This window comes from Nothobranchius furzeri, chromosome 2 (genome assembly GCF_043380555.1).
Source record: "Nothobranchius furzeri strain GRZ-AD chromosome 2, NfurGRZ-RIMD1, whole genome shotgun sequence".
Lineage (NCBI taxonomy): Eukaryota > Metazoa > Chordata > Actinopteri > Cyprinodontiformes > Nothobranchiidae > Nothobranchius > Nothobranchius furzeri.
Window position 1 is genome coordinate 9,251,309 of NC_091742.1, and position 17,855 is coordinate 9,269,163.

The 17,855-nt window shown below is 43.5% G+C and overlaps 1 protein-coding gene across 2 annotated transcripts in view; it reads right to left on the bottom strand.

Annotated features, from left to right (window-relative positions):
• The window catches only part of slc24a4b (solute carrier family 24 member 4b), a 52,588-nt gene extending 35,737 nt beyond the window's left edge, over window positions 1-16,851 (bottom strand). For both annotated transcript variants that reach the window (XM_054748061.2, XM_015947514.3), the window contains exons 1-2: window positions 15,947-16,851; window positions 9,326-9,433 (exon numbers count right to left, since the gene is read on the bottom strand). In XM_054748061.2, coding sequence (XP_054604036.2) covers window positions 9,326-9,433; window positions 15,947-16,109 — 271 coding nt within the window. In that variant the 5' untranslated portion in view covers window positions 16,110-16,851. The remainder of the gene's footprint in view (window positions 1-9,325; window positions 9,434-15,946) is intronic.
• Window positions 16,852-17,855: the final 1,004 nt, after the last annotated feature.

The following is a 17,855-nucleotide window of genomic DNA, read 5'->3' on the forward strand; positions in this document are numbered from 1 at the left end:
GAACATCCAGGTACACATAAGTATCCAAGTGTACCCCAGTAATCCGTTTTAAAAAAGTAATCTGCACAGTGGAGCAGTTTAGCCACATTTTTGCATCGTAGAAATAAGGTTGCAGGTTTGAATCCCAGCTGTGGCCTTTCTACACAGATTTGCAGACTACATAACATTTTATGGCCCACGTCTACCCTGTACATGCCTACTTATGTGCTCATGTACAAATATGAGAGCTTAAGTTCAAAGGAAGGCTTTGAAAATGCCCACAAAGCAGAGATTTCAATGAATGTATCACACTAAAAAAGCATCTGATATGTGCTTAACTTAAAGATCACAATAACTCATTTATAGGTAAAAAATCTGCCTTAAATTATGATCTTTTGACCATTTTTACTTTATTAATCCTTAAATATATTATATTTTTACAGTAAATACTGCAGAGGATAAAATATAAAAGCATGAATCTATGAATAAATATGCAGGTTCACTCATTCATGGGAGCAAAACAAACTAAAAAACATCCAACTGCACACTTTGGTCTCAGGTAAGTCGTCTCATATTCGTTTACGCTACTTCTCAAACACTGAGATTAAGGTTTCCTAAAATAGTGTTTTGTTGGCACATGTTTAAAGACAAAATCGTTTATTTAATGCATCACAGCAGGGGGCCTGACTCACTGAGACACATTTCAGAGCTCATTTATCACAAATATATGTATACATAAATGTGGCTTATACAAATCCACTTCTTGCAGAAGCATGCAACATTACTTTATTGTGACAAGTTTCTGGAAGTACATCAACCAGGAACTAAAAACAAGTTTGCACAGCACCTTATTTTCCAGGAGTCATTACTGAATGGCCTATAAAGAGAGACACTTATGATGAACGGCCATCTTTGCAGTACAAGTCTCGGGAACGGCACAGAAAAACATTAGCACCCCGGGAACCCAGATAAAGACTCCCCGATCACATGAGAAAATAGAGACCAAAGGTGGCCAAGTGTAATCTATGCAACTCACAAACAGACACCTAATTAAACCGAGCAACAGATGTTGCAGGCACTCAGCACAAGAAGCCTCCAATAATAATTTGCATTCCAGTTTTACCCATGGCTGGTCCTCACCCAGTGGGATCAGCGCTCCAACTCAGCTAAACAAGGTTTAAACAATGATCTGATGCAAACATCTTTATGAAGGTGCCAGATCAAACAAAGCTTTTAAACATGGATCTGCATTCAGAAATGACCGATAACCCAGAAATGTGAGTGGGAAAACATTTCTGTGGAATGAAGTCTAGAAAATCAAGTCAGCTGTTCAGGTCGGATCGTTGGATCGTCACTTCTCCAGACGATCTTTAACAGTTTTGCATAAAAAAAAAGTATTGAGACATAGGACCTACTTTGCTGCAAGACCACCCTCCCTAGAATTTGTTCATTTTATCTGGAAATTAAAGATTTAAAGAAAGCACTGCTGTTCATGTATCACTTGATACCAAAGATGATTGATGTAACCAAAATAAGCTCATCTGCAACTTTACAAGGTAAACGTTGGATCCTTTTTGCCTCAGAACTTAATTCTTCATGGATTGCATTTTAAACAGTTGTTGGGAACCATCTCTATTGACAAGCTAGCAGCACAGGTCTTGAAGATTTAACCAGAAGAGGGAAGGAATTTTTCTTTCAGTAATTTCAAATGATAAGTTGCCAAAAAAGTACCGGTACACAATGTCTCGTCTCGTCTCGTCTTCCTCCGCTTATCCGGGTCCGGGTCGCGGGGGCAGCATCCCAACTAGGGAGCTCCATGCCGTCCTCTCCCCGGCCTTGTCCACCAGCTCCTCCGGTAGGACCCCAAGGCGTTCCCGGACCAGATTGGAGATGTAACCTCTCCAACGTGTCCTGGGTCGACCCGGGGGCCTTCTGCCGGCAGGACACGCCCGAAACACCTCCCCGGGGAGGCGTCCAGGAGGCATCCTGACCAGATGCCCAAACCACCTCAACTGGCTCCTTTCGATCCGGAGGAGCAGCGGTTCTACTCCGAGTCCCTCCCGAATGTCCGAGCTCCTCACCCTATCTCTAAGGCTGAGCCCGGCCACCCTACGGAGGAAACTCATTTCGGCCGCTTGTATCCGCGATCTCGTTCTTTCGGTCATTACCCAAAGCTCATGACCATAGGTGAGGATTGGGACGTAGATCGACCGGTAAATCGAGAGCCTGGCTTTCTGGCTCAGCTCCCTCTTCCCCACGACAGATCGGCTCAGCGTCCGCATCACTGCAGACGCCGAACCAATCCGCCTGTCGATCTCCCGATCCCTCCTACCCTCACTCGTGAACAAGACCCCGAGATACTTAAACTCCTCCACTTGAGGTAGGACCTCTCCCCCGACCCGGAGGTGGCAAGCCACCCTTTTCCGGTCGAGAACCATGGTCTCAGATTTGGAGGTGCTGATCCTCATCCCAGCCGCTTCACATTCGGCCGCGAACCTACCCAGCAAGAGCTGAAGGTCAGAGCTGGATGAAGCTAGGAGGACCACATCATCCGCAAAAAGCAGAGACGAGATTCTCCTGCCACCAAACTCGACACACTCCACACCACGGCTGCGTCTAGAAATTCTGTCCATAAAAGTGATGAACAGAACCGGTGACAAAGGGCAGCCCTGGCGGAGTCCAACCCTCACTGGGAACAGGTCCGACTTACTACCGGCTATGCGGACCAAACTCACGCTCCTCTGGTAAAGGGACTGAATGGCCCTTAACAGAAAGCCACCCACCCCATACTCCTGGAGCGTCCCCCACAGGGTGCCCCTGGGGACACGGTCATAAGCCTTCTCCAAATCCACAAAACACATGTGGATTGGTTGGGCAAACTCCCATGCCCCCTCCATCACCCTTGCAAGGGTATAGAGCTGGTCCACAGTTCCACGGCCAGGACGAAAACCACATTGCTCCTCCTCTATCTGAGATTCAACTATCGATCGGACCCTCCTCTCCAGTACCTTGGCGTAGACCTTTCCAGGGAGGCTGAGGAGTGTGATCCCCCTATAGTTGGAACACACCCTCAGGTCACCCTTCTTAAAGATGGGGACCACCACCCCGGTCTGCCACTCCCTAGGAACTGCCCCCGATGACCACGCAATGTTGTAGAGACGTGTCAACCATGACAGCCCTACAACATCCATAGCCTTGAGATACCCAGGACGAACCTCATCCGCCCCCGGGGCTCCGCCGCTGTGTAGTTGTTTGACTACCTCAGCAACTTCTGCCCCCGAGATCGGACAGTCCATCCCCAGGCCTCCCAGCTCTGGTTCCTCCTCGGAATGCACATTGGTGGGATTGAGGAGCTCCTCAAAGTATTCCTTCCACCGTCCGACTATAGCCTCAGTTGACGTCAGCAGCTCCCCATCCCCACTGTAAACAGTGTGAGCGAGTTGCTGCCTTCCTCTCCTGAGGCGCCGGACAGTTTGCCAGAACCTCTTTGGAGCCGATCGATAGTCCTCCTTGAACCGTCACCTTATCGTGGTGGAGGAGTTTGAGTGCCCTAATGATCCTAGGAGCTATGTTGTCTGGGGCACTTAGTGCCCCTGGTAGGGTCTCCCATGACAAATTGGTCTTAGGTGAAGGGTGAGACAAAGAACGGTTCGAAGGATCTTTCATGGCGGTTAAAATGAAGAGTCGGAGTACCCGGCCCGGAGGGTTACCGGGGTCCCACCCTGGAGCCAGGCCTGGGGTTGGGGCCCGTGAGCGAGCGCCTGGTGGCCGGGCTTTCGCCCATGGGGCCCGGCCGGGCCCAGCCCGAACCGGATACATGGGCTCGTCCAACTGTGGACCCACCACCCGCAGGAGGAACATGAAGGGTCCGGTGCAATGCGAATCGGGTGGCAGACCAAGGCGGGAGCCTTGGCGGTCCAATCCCCGGACAAGAAAACTAGTTTTTGGGTACACAATGTACACTACAAAAAAAAGTCTCGGTACGCTGACAGGTAAAATTTAAAGGGCCGGTTCTGCATACCAACCCTCTTAAAGACCAAGTTCACTCATTTTTTCAACACATTTGCAGTGCTCTAGAATAGATTAATACCTAGTGATCATCTCAGTGGGAAAAAAGCTCTGGCGCTCCAGTTTCAGGAAATAGATGTGAGCCAGATAGGTTAGCAGAAACATCAGGATTCAGAGTTTTATTTCCAGATATTCTGACATCTCATCTGATTGGCTGACAGCAACAAGAATCAACCACTGACTCCATTTGCTTTGTAACAGTGTTTTATCTCCACAAATAACTATCCTGAAGGAGTTCTGCTGTGTTGTGGAGTTGCTAATGCTAACAGTTCATCTTAACTAGCCAAGACGTGCTCTGCTCTCTCCTGAATGCTAAACCAACAGCAGCCTTCCGCGTCGTGAGTGAAGATGGATCAGTCCATGAATGTTAAGTGACAAATTAATAGAAGTAGAAGACGTTTTTTCCCATTTTGTCTGCATGTTTAACTCTGAGTGGCCAATTATACCCAAAAAAAAAAATTCAGTAAAAAAGTGGTTTCTCAAACTTGATCTTTAAAAAACTGGTTCCACTGCTTTCCAAAAGGTTCTAGCTTGGAATGAGATCTGGTGACCATAGACATGTTTCCACTGTTGGAACTTCAAGGTAGTTTTCCTGGAACTTCCTTTCATGCACGTATCTCCACTTGACCGGGCTGGCCAATCGGGCCGTTTTCAGGAAGCTTCAGAGTACCTGAACATCGGCTCGGTAGAGCAGCTGAGCTTTAGATTACTCACGCTGGTCAGTTTCCCCCACCCAGAAATGACCCTCGCGTTCCGACATGAAAACAGGCCTCATGGAGATCATGGGAATCCGGTGAGGCGAGTCACTGCCATGTGATGGGAACAACTGAAAACTCCACTCCTGTTGAGAATTTAGTACAGTTGGAACATTTTCTGCAGTTTCCCTGAGAAGGCCGGATAAGAGCAGCCGGCTCAGGTGATCTTAAGTTTCCAGCCATGAACAGAGTACTCACAAGATGCAAGAGCTAAAGACACATGATCGGCTTAAACGTGCAAGGCAGAGCAGTGGTGGGATGAAAACTGTTCAGTCTGTGTCCGCCAGTGCCAAAAGTCACTGTGGAAAATACAAGAATAAAAATGAAAGACACTTGAACGGTGGTGGAAAGGTTCTGTTTCCACATGAACAGCAGGTGACTGGGTGGATGATCCCATTACTTCCTGAGAGATTCTGCCTGCCATGTAATAATCCTGTTAGTTCTTAAATAAAGCCGCCTTACAGACGTAGTTTATTTGAAAAGGGACTTTCGGCAATTTTCAAGTCTCTTTTTGTGTCAAAGCTTCATACAGACATACCTACAGTAGATGCCACTGATCTGAGGAAACTCCATTTATGACATGCAGAACTAATGAGAAGCTAATCTTAGTTTAGAAATTCGTCATGGCTCTTAAAGTTATTTAAATGTGTGGAACACTGAAAACACATTTTTAATTAAAATCAATCACCGTGTTATCAAGGCTGAACAAAATAGTCTTACACCTATCTCCTGCTTTAGCTTCTGATAGGAAATAGACTGTTAAAGAGTAGGATTACAAAATCCTGACAGAACTACGTCACTGTCACTACCAGTGTTGGGAATGTTACTTTTAAAAAATTAGTTACTGATTACTTAGTACCCTGAGGTAGTCAAACTACACAACGGCGGAGGCCCGGGGGCGGATGAGATTCATCCTGGGTATCTCAAGGCTATGGATGTTGTAGGGCTGTTGTGGTTGACACATCTCTGCAACATTGCGTGGTCATCGGGGTAGTTCGTGTGGAGTGGCAGACCAGGGTGGTGGTCCCCATCTTTAAGAAGGGTGACCTGAGGGTGTATTCCAACTATAGGGGGATCACACTCCTCAGCCTCCCTGGAAAGGTCTACTCCAAGGTACTGGAGAGGAGGGTCCGATCGATAGTTGAATCTCAGATTGGGGAGGAGCAATGTGGTTTTCGTCCTGGCCGTGGAACTGTGGACCAGCTCTATACCCTTGCAAGGGTGATGGAGGGGGCATGGGAGTTTGCCCAACCAATCCACATGTGCTTTGTGGATTTGGAGAAGGCTTATGACCGTGTCCCCAGGGGCACCCTGTGGGGGACACTCCAGGAGTATGGGGTGGGTGACTTTCTGTTAAGGGCCATTCAGTCCCTTTACCAGAGGAGCGCGAGTTTGGTCCGCATAGCTGGTAGTAAGTCGGACCTGTTCCCTGTGAGGGTTGGACTCTGCCAGGGCTGCCCTTTGTCACCGGTTCTGTTCATTACCTTTATGGACAGAATTTCTAGGCGCAGCCGTGGTGTGGAGTGTGTCGAGTTTGGTGGCAGGAGAATCTCTTCTCTGCTTTCTGCGGATGATGTGGTCCTCCTAGCTTCAACCAGCTCTGATCTTCAGCTCTTGCTGGGTAGGTTCGTGGCTGAGTGTGAAGCGGCTAGGATGAGGATCAGCACCTCTAAATCTGAGACTATGGTTCTCGACCGGGAAAGGGTGGCTTGCCAACTCCGGGTCGGGAGAGAGGTCCTACCTCAAGTGGAGGAGTTTAAGTATCTTGGGGTTTTGTTCACGAGTGAGGGTAGGAGGGATCGGGAGATCCACAGGCGGATTGGTGCGGCGTCTGCAGTGATGCTCCTGGACGCCTCCCTGGGGAGGTGTTTCGGGCATGTCCTGCCGGCAGGAGGCCCCCGGGTCGACCCAGGACACGTTGGAGAGGTTACATCTCCAATCTGGTCCAGGAACGCCTTGGAGTCCTGCCGGAAGAGCTGGTGGAAGTGGCTGGGGAGAGGACGGTCTGGAGCTCCCTAGTTGGGATGCTGCCCCCGCGACCCGGACCCGGATAAGCGGAGGAAGACAACAACGACGACCGATTACTTAGTTTAAAAAGTAACTTGGTTACTTAAGGAGTTCCAAGATTATAAAAGTACCCATTTACCAAGAATAGTAACTATTGCTACTTTTTTATTAAAGAATGCAAGAAAAAGGAGTTTCCCTCTTAATTAAACTTACTTAATTTACCTTAAATTACTACAGTACTGAAATATAAGTGACTAATGACTGGAACATAATAAAATGTATGTCCAAATGTTTTTATAAAACTGAATAACTGAAATATATGGGCACTTAACAGGAACATGACACTCATCTAGACTGTTAAAATGTCACTGTCTGATATTTAACAAGGCCCCAATCAGCTAAAATTTATAATTGCAAATAGAAACACCTGTAAAGGCTCCTGAGCCTTTAAATGGTCTCAGTCTAGTTAAATGACTGAAATAAATAATTTTGCTCAGTATTCTAATTTTTCCAGCTTCAAATAATTGTGTGTTTTTAGTAGCATTTCTGTTGCTGGTAGTCCAGTAATGGTTAAATAAAGAAATAAATATTCTTTAAAATGACACTAGAAGAGGTGCAAATCTGATGGACTTAAATTTACTAACTTGGGTCAGACCCAAACACAGAGGAGCTGAAGCTGGGTGGTAAAGACACACACGAAGTTCTGGTAACACCTGAGCACCATGACGTCTGAGACTGATGCAACCAATGTTACAGCGGGACTAAAGACATGATCAGAAACAGGTTACAGTTGGATGATCTAAGAAAGTAGGTGAGTGGACCTTCGGGGCGTCCCGCTGTCATGCCAAGAAGGGCACGGCTGCAGATTCACGCCTGCAGCAGCAAATCTGCGGGTCTGCAGCTGTAGACTATTCATCACGTCTTCTTCGTTCTTCAGGGGCCATGATGTGCTTGGATGAAAACATCCGCCTCTTTAGCTACCAATCAGCTGATGACAGCTTCAACACACCGCGCTGCTTAATTAGTAACGCACGCATTTTCTCATCAGTAATGGACACGGCATTATGATAAAAAGAAGGTAATTAGATTAGTTGTTACTGAAAAACAAGGCTTTTGTTTGAGGGGTTGGCGTTTTTGCAGACTGGAACCATTTGAGACTACAGGAGTGGATTTAGATCCCAACTACGCTCAGACTAGACATTACACAAAAAGCCATTTCTCTGAACAGAGGATGTTCAGGAAGTAATCTGCTGCAGGTAAAATTGTTTAGAACTTAGAAATCCATGCATTGGGCTCAAAGCCTCCACACACGACAACAAATTTATTAAACTGTAGGTTTGCTCAGAAAATAGATATTCCCTAAACTATCCTAAGCAACTTTTCCAAAAAGAATATTTACTTGGGAGAAATCTTTAGAAGATTCAACTTAAACTCTGCTTTAAACCCTGGCAGGCTCTCTCCACAGAGTCATGCAGGGTCATATGAAGCTCATGTGACTCAGTGTTGGAAAAAATATAAAACCAGTCAGTCCAAAGCCAGACTGCATGGGAACATCTTAGAACAAAGAAACACACTAATTCCCCTAAAATTAACTTTCCTGTAGAAGAACATCTTGCAGCCCAAATCGTTTGGGCCTCTTCATACTTAAGCCTGACATTTGGAGCAAATGTCAGGCTTAAGTATGAATTTCTGTAAATGCAACAAAAATGTTGGAAAATGATGTTTTTAAAAGGGTGAGTGAACTAAAAAATTACATGAACTCATCACAGACTGACGGTGACCTGGTTAATATTGGACTTGTAATAATATTTTTGTTTAACAGTGTGGATATTTTTAATTTGTGGTTTGTTTTAGTACTAGTTGGCTCATGTTAGCATTAGCTTGTTGTTAGCACTAGCTACAGCAGGTTGTTTACGACAGTTGTATTTCCACTTTCAACCAGTAGGGTGAAGGAGTAGGAAACTCCATTGTGTTAAAGAGCAAGTCACCCCCAAATCAACTTTTTTTGCTGATAAACGATACAAATGAGTGTCTAATCGTTCTGCAGACACGTCATCAATAATTTGGCACTTTAGTGCATCTTAGTTAAAATTTAAATGTACTGCCTAAAACCGTTAGTGTTGCACCCCCTTTAGATAAAAACTACACCAAAGTTGAATTTATATCTGCCATCGCCATTGACTAGGAGGTACACTATGACGTTAGCTGGTACCATATGATGTCACAATGTCATTGTGAGCCTTTGTGTGTATATTTGTAAGTGGCTACGCCCTCTTGGTCTGCCAGGCAACAGCATTTGCTGCATTTTTCAAACAGGAGGTGGGAGTGGAGTAGACCGACAGGGCGGAGCCGCTAAAAAAAGAACACAAACACACAGGCTCACAATGGCATTGTGACATCATATGGTACCCGCTAACATCATAGGATACCTCTTAGCCAATAGCGATGGCAGATTTAAATTCAAATGCAGAAACTGATCACCTGATCACCACAAAGAGGTAAAACCATATGTTTACCTGGCGGCGAGCAATTCTTTGGCTCCGTCATGTTTTCTATTACCACGGCCATTAGCCTCCTCCCCCAGTGTTCAAGGTCTGGATGTCCCTCCACAGTCATCCCATGCCCTGCAACAGATTATAAACAGCTGTGATTAGCAGTAGCAAACGAAGCTAACAGGCTTACAGCAAAGCATCAGACCCCTGCAACCATTTATATTTTTTTCCATAAGAAAACCTTTAAACTCAATTTTACAAACAAAACCAACATGGCCACAGCTGCACTCATTTTGTGACCAAGAGCTCATGAGCTCGCTCATTAATCCCACCAAGGTTTACTTTTCTTTAATCCCTTAAAAGTTCTTGTTTATGTAGATATATTTGCATCCAGCAGCGGTGCAGGAAAATGCAGCTGCGCCATTATGTTTTGAGGGCAGTAGTTGTTTTTTTCCCCCATCATTAAAAACAGCTTTAAGCCTCAAACAAGGTTTATGTAGAATTTTTAAAAGTCTGATCTATTATGTAAAGTCATAAACACACAGAGGAGCTTTTAAAACTTGGAGTTTTCAGAGTTTAAGTGGAAAATGAAGTGGTGGAGCTGGATATACAGTGTAGCAGCTCAGAAGAATCTCCTATGTTTAACACTGATGGCTCTAACGCAGCTCATGCATCAAGCTAAGGCTTGAATTAGAGTCACATTTTAAAATACTTTCAAACAAGCTCTGCAGCTCTTTACAGGCAAAAATGAAAAGACTTTAACTGTCAGTTGCTGAGGTTTTTCAGGATATCCGAGTTTCAACCAGAGCTTCTGCATGCCTTTGATTTCAGTCACATTCAGTTATTTCTAAACAAGTTAATTTAATTTTTAAAGCATAAGTAGGCCACCCCGTTGAGCCAGACTCACATGAGTCAGAACACAGACCTGCATCTGTGCATGAACTGGTGACATCTGGACAACGGATGGAGAAGCAGACAGAAGATAAACCACTGGTAAACTATTTACCAGGGATGTGCAATAATCAAATTTGTATTTCAGGTTTAAGCAATAAATTATAATAAATCAACCATTAAACTTGCCATATTCTGCTTTATAAACAGCTTTTTTTCATGCTTTTTGAATTCAGCACAGTTCGGCCCCTTTTGAGATTTAACTGTAGCTTTTTAAATGTCAACACAAGTAAAGATGGCAGAATAAGGGCAAAACACACTGTTGGGGTATAAGGTGACTATTTACACAAATATGACCTTCACACGTTGTGGCACAGTCTCCAGCAAGATTCTTCTACAAACACAGGTTAAACTGGAAAATTGGAATATGGCGTAAAAGTTATTTTATTTCAGTAATTTAACTTAAAGGTAAAACTATGAGAGACTGGTGCAAAGCCAGGTATAATTGTGATGATTATGGTTTATAGCTTATGAAAAAACTACATGTAAAATAATTAGAATATTGTGAAAAGGTTAAATATTCTAGACTCAAACTCTAAACAGCAAATAATCCAAAATACCTGCAAAGGGTTCCTGAGCCTTTTAGATGGTCTCTCAGTCTAAGCTGAATTGACACAAATGTACTTTTACACATTATGATATTTCCTACTTTCACCTTTAGGCTCCTGCAGCAGCTCTTCTGTTTTCTTTGCAGCACTAATACGTCTGCACACATTTTAATATATCCAGAATAATTTATTCCCTATATTTTTTTTATCGTAAACAGGGCTTATTTGGGCATTTTTATGGTAATCTAGTATTAGTAAAAGTAACTTGTTGCATAATTTGCAGGTTTAAACAGTGGCAAGTTTTAAAAGTGGCCTTTAGTGGCCTTTAAAAGATGCACCACAAGAAATGAACGTGTTAAATCACACATTATAATGTTAATTTCCTTAAGTGCACACAGCTTTAGTGTACCAAATGCAGTATGGAGAAATTAATGCATGTTTGCATGCACTTCCAAGTACATCTAGGAGTATGCTTATGACTTAATTTCCTTCTGAAGGAAACCAGCTAACACAGGTGTAAAAGTTAGATTTTTATCCGACTTGTTGCTCCAAGAAAGAACTCAGTTAATTCTATCATTTTTAAGGGTTATGCAGCAGAAAAATGCAAGTATTAAAATACATCAAAGTAAAAAAAAATTGTTGCAATACATTCATTTGTGGCTTTTAGGGTGAGACAAATAGGGAATTGTTTCAGATCTTGTTTCTGACTTTCACATCACGAGCAGCATTAATGTGTAATAGCCACTTCGATCCAAAGAAAATACCTGTCTGTTTAAATCTCCATGTCCCTCGTGCACAAAAAGGTTAGAGATCGTGCATTTTTATTTTTCTATATAATGATTTAGATCCCAAATGTAACCACTGAACGAAACCATACAAATGTTTGAAAATCTAAATTTCTTAAACATTGACAAACCAAAGCACAAACCTTAAATACAACATGAAGATGATTTTCTACCATTAGTGACCGGAACATGAATTTAGTGGGGAAAGACTCATTATGCATAGTTTACGCTAAATTTCAAGAGTTCCAAAGATTTTGAGTTTGCTTTGTGATATTTTGGAACTAATGTGGTTTGATGCATTGGTAAGCTCAAGCGAGGGTCAAATTTCCACACATCGTGATCTGTAAACACTAATTTAACAGTTTTTAATCCAGAATCAATTACCAGCATGAAGCTTAACAAAGGTTTTAGACCAAATATAATGCAGCTTCCAAAACTAGTGATTTCTGGGCTCAAACATAACACGAACCTCTGGTCTCCCGCATTATTACGAGCATTGCATAAATGAGCAGTCTAATTTTATGTGCATAAAAACATTGCTTGTGCCAAGAACAACAAACTGGATTAGATATATGCAACCATTTTAATTTGGCAAAACTGTCCATCTAAATGCAATTTGTCCTGGCAGTTATATGTGCAACCACAAGGCTGCATCTTAAAGAGCCTGATGTTTCCTAGAAGGTTTAAACAAAAACGTGTATGTGTGTTTGCACGAGCGTTTCATGCTGTCACACTCGGAAATGTGCACTTCAAGACGATTCATCACCTCAGGCAACACCGAGGGCAGCATTGCAAGACCTTGCCACTTTGAACTATATTCCAGCAGCACGGTGGACTTTTCCATGCTCAAGTTTGTCATAAAGAATTAATTCTGACAAATTCAAGCATGAAAAAAGTAAAAACATTTTGGGAATTGGTGTTTTTTATTGATGTTTTTATGTCTAGATGCTAAAATATTTTAGATGCTAATTGTCATAAAAGATGCTTATTGACATAAACCTGCACTGTAAAAATCTGACCATTACATTGCACTGCTGAGAGAACTTTTACAATGTTCCTTGGTGTTAAAAAATTAAAATGGACAAGGTTTCTTTTACTTCATTAGCAATAAAGATTATTTTTCCCACCAAATAAAATTTGCTAGCTATATATGTGTGTGTGTGTGTGTGTGTGTGTGTGTGTGTGTGTGTGTGTGTGTGTGTGTGTGTGCGTGCGTGCATGCGTGCGTGCAAAAAGCCAAGTTAACAGTTTTTAAAATTTTAAGTTAGAGCTTTAACGTTGATCTCAGTGATTGTTGGGTTAGAAACTTGACGAGTTTCATATTTGACACTCTGCTGACCTCTGATGACCAAAAATGCCTGTGTTCTACAAGGGGGCACACTTGTTATGCTAGCAGTTTTTTTTTTCAGTTTGCCAATCAATAAAAGCACAAAAATAAGGAAAAGATGCTAATTTAAGAAGCTAAAGGAGGCTACAAAAATCACAGACTAATGGTGACCTGGCTTTGTTGCTACTAGGCGTGCAAGTAATATTTTTGTCCAACAGTGTGGATCTTTTTACATTGGTTTATTTTAGTATTAGCTGGCTCGTGTTGGGGTTAACTCGTTAGCACTGGCAGCAGGCTGCTGCAAGGTCGTTTATGGCCGTTGTAATTCAACTTTCAACAAGTAGGGTAAAAGAGCAGGAAACTGCTCTGTTGCACTTATAGATCACGCATTTCCTGCTCTACCACACCTGAAGAGTAATTTAATCCTCTCCTTACCATGTTTAACTCTGCACAGATCTGTTAATTACTAGTTCATTTTAACCAGGTGTGTAGAAGAAAAGAAACAGCTAACATGTGCAGGATGGTAGTTTAGATTATTTGCTTTTAATTCTGTTGTTTCATGTTCAATGATTTAATCTCTTATTGTATTTTGTTCTTCAGCGCTTTGGCCTCCTGTAATAGGTGATGAAGGTGCTATATAAATAATATAAATAAAGCCTTGATGGTAGCCCTTGAGGACCGGAGCTGGCGACCCCTGGTGTAAACTCACACATCCACAACTTTACAAATCAAAACGCTCTGAAATAAAACAATTAAATCTTAGCTTGCACCATTGCACACAAAGAATTGCAAATTGTCATGCAATTGAGATGAGGTTGGGGTTACATGGAACGTTGGACTTTAAAGGGAATTTGGAAGTGGACTTGACGAACTTTAATTTTTTTAGTAAAATCTCTGAACATGTATTAAAATTTTTTGGTTTTTAAAACCGTTCAAGGGGTTTAAACATTTATCAGGCGGTTTTGCAAAACAAAATTTGAGTTTTTGACACACATGTGGAGAATTCACAACTAGATTACACCATAAAGGCAATTAGTGAACCTCACATTTAAAATAAGGTGGTTTAGTCATTAAATGTTGCATATCTGACAGTTATTGGAGAACTGTGCAGCACACAAATACAACACTTTAGAAATAGCTGCTATTCTACATGTGTGTGTGTGTGGGGGGGGGGGGGTGTAAATTAAAGAACTGCCAACTGTCAATTCTTTCATGATGTGAACAAGCTCCACTCCTGGTCCTTCACTCAGACCTCCCCAGTCAGCCGCTGCAGCGACCTGTCAGAGTTCATGCTGTAAACACCTGTTCTAGCCTCCCACGTGCAGCACTGTCACACAGGCTGATCAGCATAAGTGACAGCACGTCGAGACCCCACTGGAGAGTCGGCCTAAAGGCTGTTTGTCTCCTCGGTCTGGGTGGTCCAGCACATCATTTACGTTTATCAGTTAAAGATAGAGAGAACTCGGGTGTGACAGGGTTTGTTGTGATACACCAAGCAGATCTTTCAAGATCATTATCTCAGAAGCCACTGCACAGATTTCTATGAAACACTGATTTACAACCATTTGGAGTCAATTCAATGCAAGCCTGAACTTCACAACACACAAAAAGGCAATTAATTTGTCAATTTAATAAATATTTTTGCTATAATGAATGTTCCAGAGTATCATTCACACCAATTTGAAGTCTAACCAGGTTGCAAGAAATTCCAGATTTGACCTAAATATCTCTGCATCCTGCATTCTTCAATAATCATGTCTTAAAATTGAAGAAATGCAAGGTTTTTATGACCATAGGGAACTCTACAAAATAAAAGCTTTCACAATAGAAGCATTATTCCAATTCCCATGATAAACAGGGATTTGCTGTCTGTTGCCTTTGATATCAATAATCTGTTAAGCCTCTTGTTTCTGATAGAATTAATAAAACGTGCAATAATCTGTGCAAAACCTGCAGTGAGGTGTTGGAATTAGTGGCTTTCATCCCAAAAGGCAAACAGCTGCGAATCTAACAAAAGGCTCCAGATTTAGGTTCTGATGCAAAAGCAGAGGAAACGTCAAGCAATTAATTCAATTAATTGTCTGGATTCCTGATCTTCAGTGCATGTGAAGGGTCTGGCCCTGGGGGGTGCGTTAAGTCTCGTTAACCTTTGATCCCAGCGGTGTCGGATATCATTCCTCACCAGCAAAATGTCAAGGTTGGCCATTAGATTACATAACGGGGTGTGTGTGTGTGTGTGTGTGTGTGTGTGTGTGTGTGTGTGTGTGTGTGTGTGTGTGTGTGTGTGTGTGTGTGTGTGTCTGCCCGCCGCCAGAGTTCTTGCATGTGAGAGGAGGGGACGTGATAATTGTGCGCACGAACAGGCTCGATCAGCTGTCGGAATTGTTTGGTCAGCGCGCGTGCAGCTTGGACTACCCCTCCCCTCTGTGATCATCAGTGGCCTCTGCGTAAAAAAATAATAATTCGGAATCCCTCCATCGCCACGAGGAAGCAAATCAGGGAGCGTGATCATCTCAGAGATGACGATGATGGTGGCGTGTCTGGAGCCCCCATATCAGACGCGACGAAGCCAGCATAGAACATGACCCTGAAGCTGCGAGTGTGTATGTATGTGTGTGTGTGTGTGGACGACGTGCCTGGTGCAAAAAAAAAGCTGCCCCTTTTAAATTCAACATTAAGAAATAAAAGCACAAACTAATTCTGTCCCATCTTCAGGAGCTGAGAACACGAATTTGGTTCTTAATAATGAAAACAAAAAAGAAAAACGCGCACTTCCTGCGACGCGCACACTGCGGCACAGTTACAGCGTGTACTTTCACAGAGAGACTTTAAAACGCCGTGACCCAACCATGCGCAGCTGACTCCGTCCAGTGGGTGCAAAAGGGTCAGGGAGCCGAAACGCGCAATTCTTACAAAACGCCGGAGGTGACAGTCAGATCCATCTTTCCCCTCACATCAAAGCTGATGCTCCTCGTGATCGCTGCGTCCTTTCCACCCCCGGAGCATCACTCTCCCCCGCCACACATGCACTCACCTGTCTTGGTTAGCAGCGCCGACATGCTCCACGCCACGAAGAGGACACTGCAGATGAAGCACACCTGAACAAACATCATCTCCCTCCGTTTGCGAACTTTAAACATCTTCCCGATTATCGTCTTTTTGGAGGGGATCGCGGTGCCGGAGTCGTCCCGCTTCATGATTCGTAGCTCGCTGCCACTTTCCTCCTTTTAAATTTGCGTCCTTGAGACCCCCAGAAGAACCTGCCGCCCGGCTCGCCTCTTCACGCGGAGCACATCCGGGATGTGTTCCTCATTTCAAGCCGTCCAGTGCGCACAGATGAGAGTGGATGTAGAGGAGCGACTCTTTCTTCCTTGGCTCTGCCGCTCGAGAAGATGCGTTTCAGCTGCTTGGACCGGACCGTGCAATGACAGCACGGTCAAATTCCCTCCCACAATGAATAAACCACAAATCAGCTCCGTTCCCCTGAATCCGGATGCTGCAGCACGAGTTCTACACAGGATCTTTTTGCAAAAGGCATCCCGACCCAGGGAGAGATGATAACGCCTCTATCAGTTTCCGTTGAGCACGAGATGCGCCAGTGTCCAGTCCCAAACCTGAAAACGCTCAGCTGCGCCGCATCACAAATCCTACGCACCTGCGCCTGTTCAGGGAAACCAATCTGTGCCCATCAGGGGTAATTGTCAAAATCAGGAAGGAGGCCTGATGTTTGAATCTTTGGGCGCCTCCCTCTCCATGTGAATTCCTCCAGAGCAGAGTGTTGGAGAAAGGAGCGGAACCATCAGCTGCCCTTCGATCAGACCCGAGCCCCTAACTTTCCTGATTAAAAAATAAATCTCCGCATCCACACCAGACCCTCGTGCTCCCCTTTGAGGTTAATAGGCTGGATCGTCACACGCATTCCGCTCCTGAAACAAATCCAATATCTTCTGGGTCCATGAGCACATCCCCTTTAATAACCGGCCTACAAATCTTTACTCGTTTTCATATCACGCTGCATAATTAAGGTTATAGATCCTGCAACTCATGGGCCCAATTCTAAAGTGGTGAAATATAATTTTTCGCAGCCATGATGTCTTTGTAACATTTCCTCAGAGAGATTAAAACCTCCCCTGCACTCAAATTCAATAACTAGCGGTCATATAAATGAGCAATGAGGTCAAACTTTAGCTCATTACCTGAAACCGGCCCTTTGTTTGGTGTAAATGAGAGAAATAGACTCAGAGGATGAAAACAATTAATATTTTTTGTTGTATTTTAAGTTTGAGCACACCACCAGTTTGATTTATTTAAGGCTAAAGGGGCAGTTCAGTGTGTTTCAGTGAAAAAAAACAATCTCACCTGTTAAATTGTTCTAAGAACAACCTTGATTTAGAGAAATAAAGATTAGTTCTGACCATACTGAGGAGCTACTGGCTAGACCCGAATGGGGAACATTCATGCAATATTTTTGTAATCATTCACACCACCACCAATTTCCCTTTTATTTACATAGATTTGTAGCATAAATTAGCTAGCTAACTACTGATGTGGGATAGGTTAGAATTTCTTAAAGGCACACTTGGCAGTTTTGCATGCTTTTAGCACACCCGTGTCATTATTAAAGATCTGTGGTCAAACCAAAAATGAAAACCGAAAAAAAAAAAAAAACGAAAACACCTTAATCTTACACACGTGTCAGACACAAGGCTCGCGGAGTATTTTTATGTGGCCCGTGAGATAAATATCAACAAATATCAAAAATATATTAAAACTGACCCCGCTGGCCGATTTTACCACAAAGACTACAACTCCCATGATGCTTTGTGGCGTTAGCGCGGAGCCGAACCGCCCCCTCTTTTGTGTTTTGTCCAGCGTCTGCAGCTCTGCTGTCTCGGACAAACTAAACCCTCCTCTCACTCAGCGCCGAGTTTACTCAGCTATTT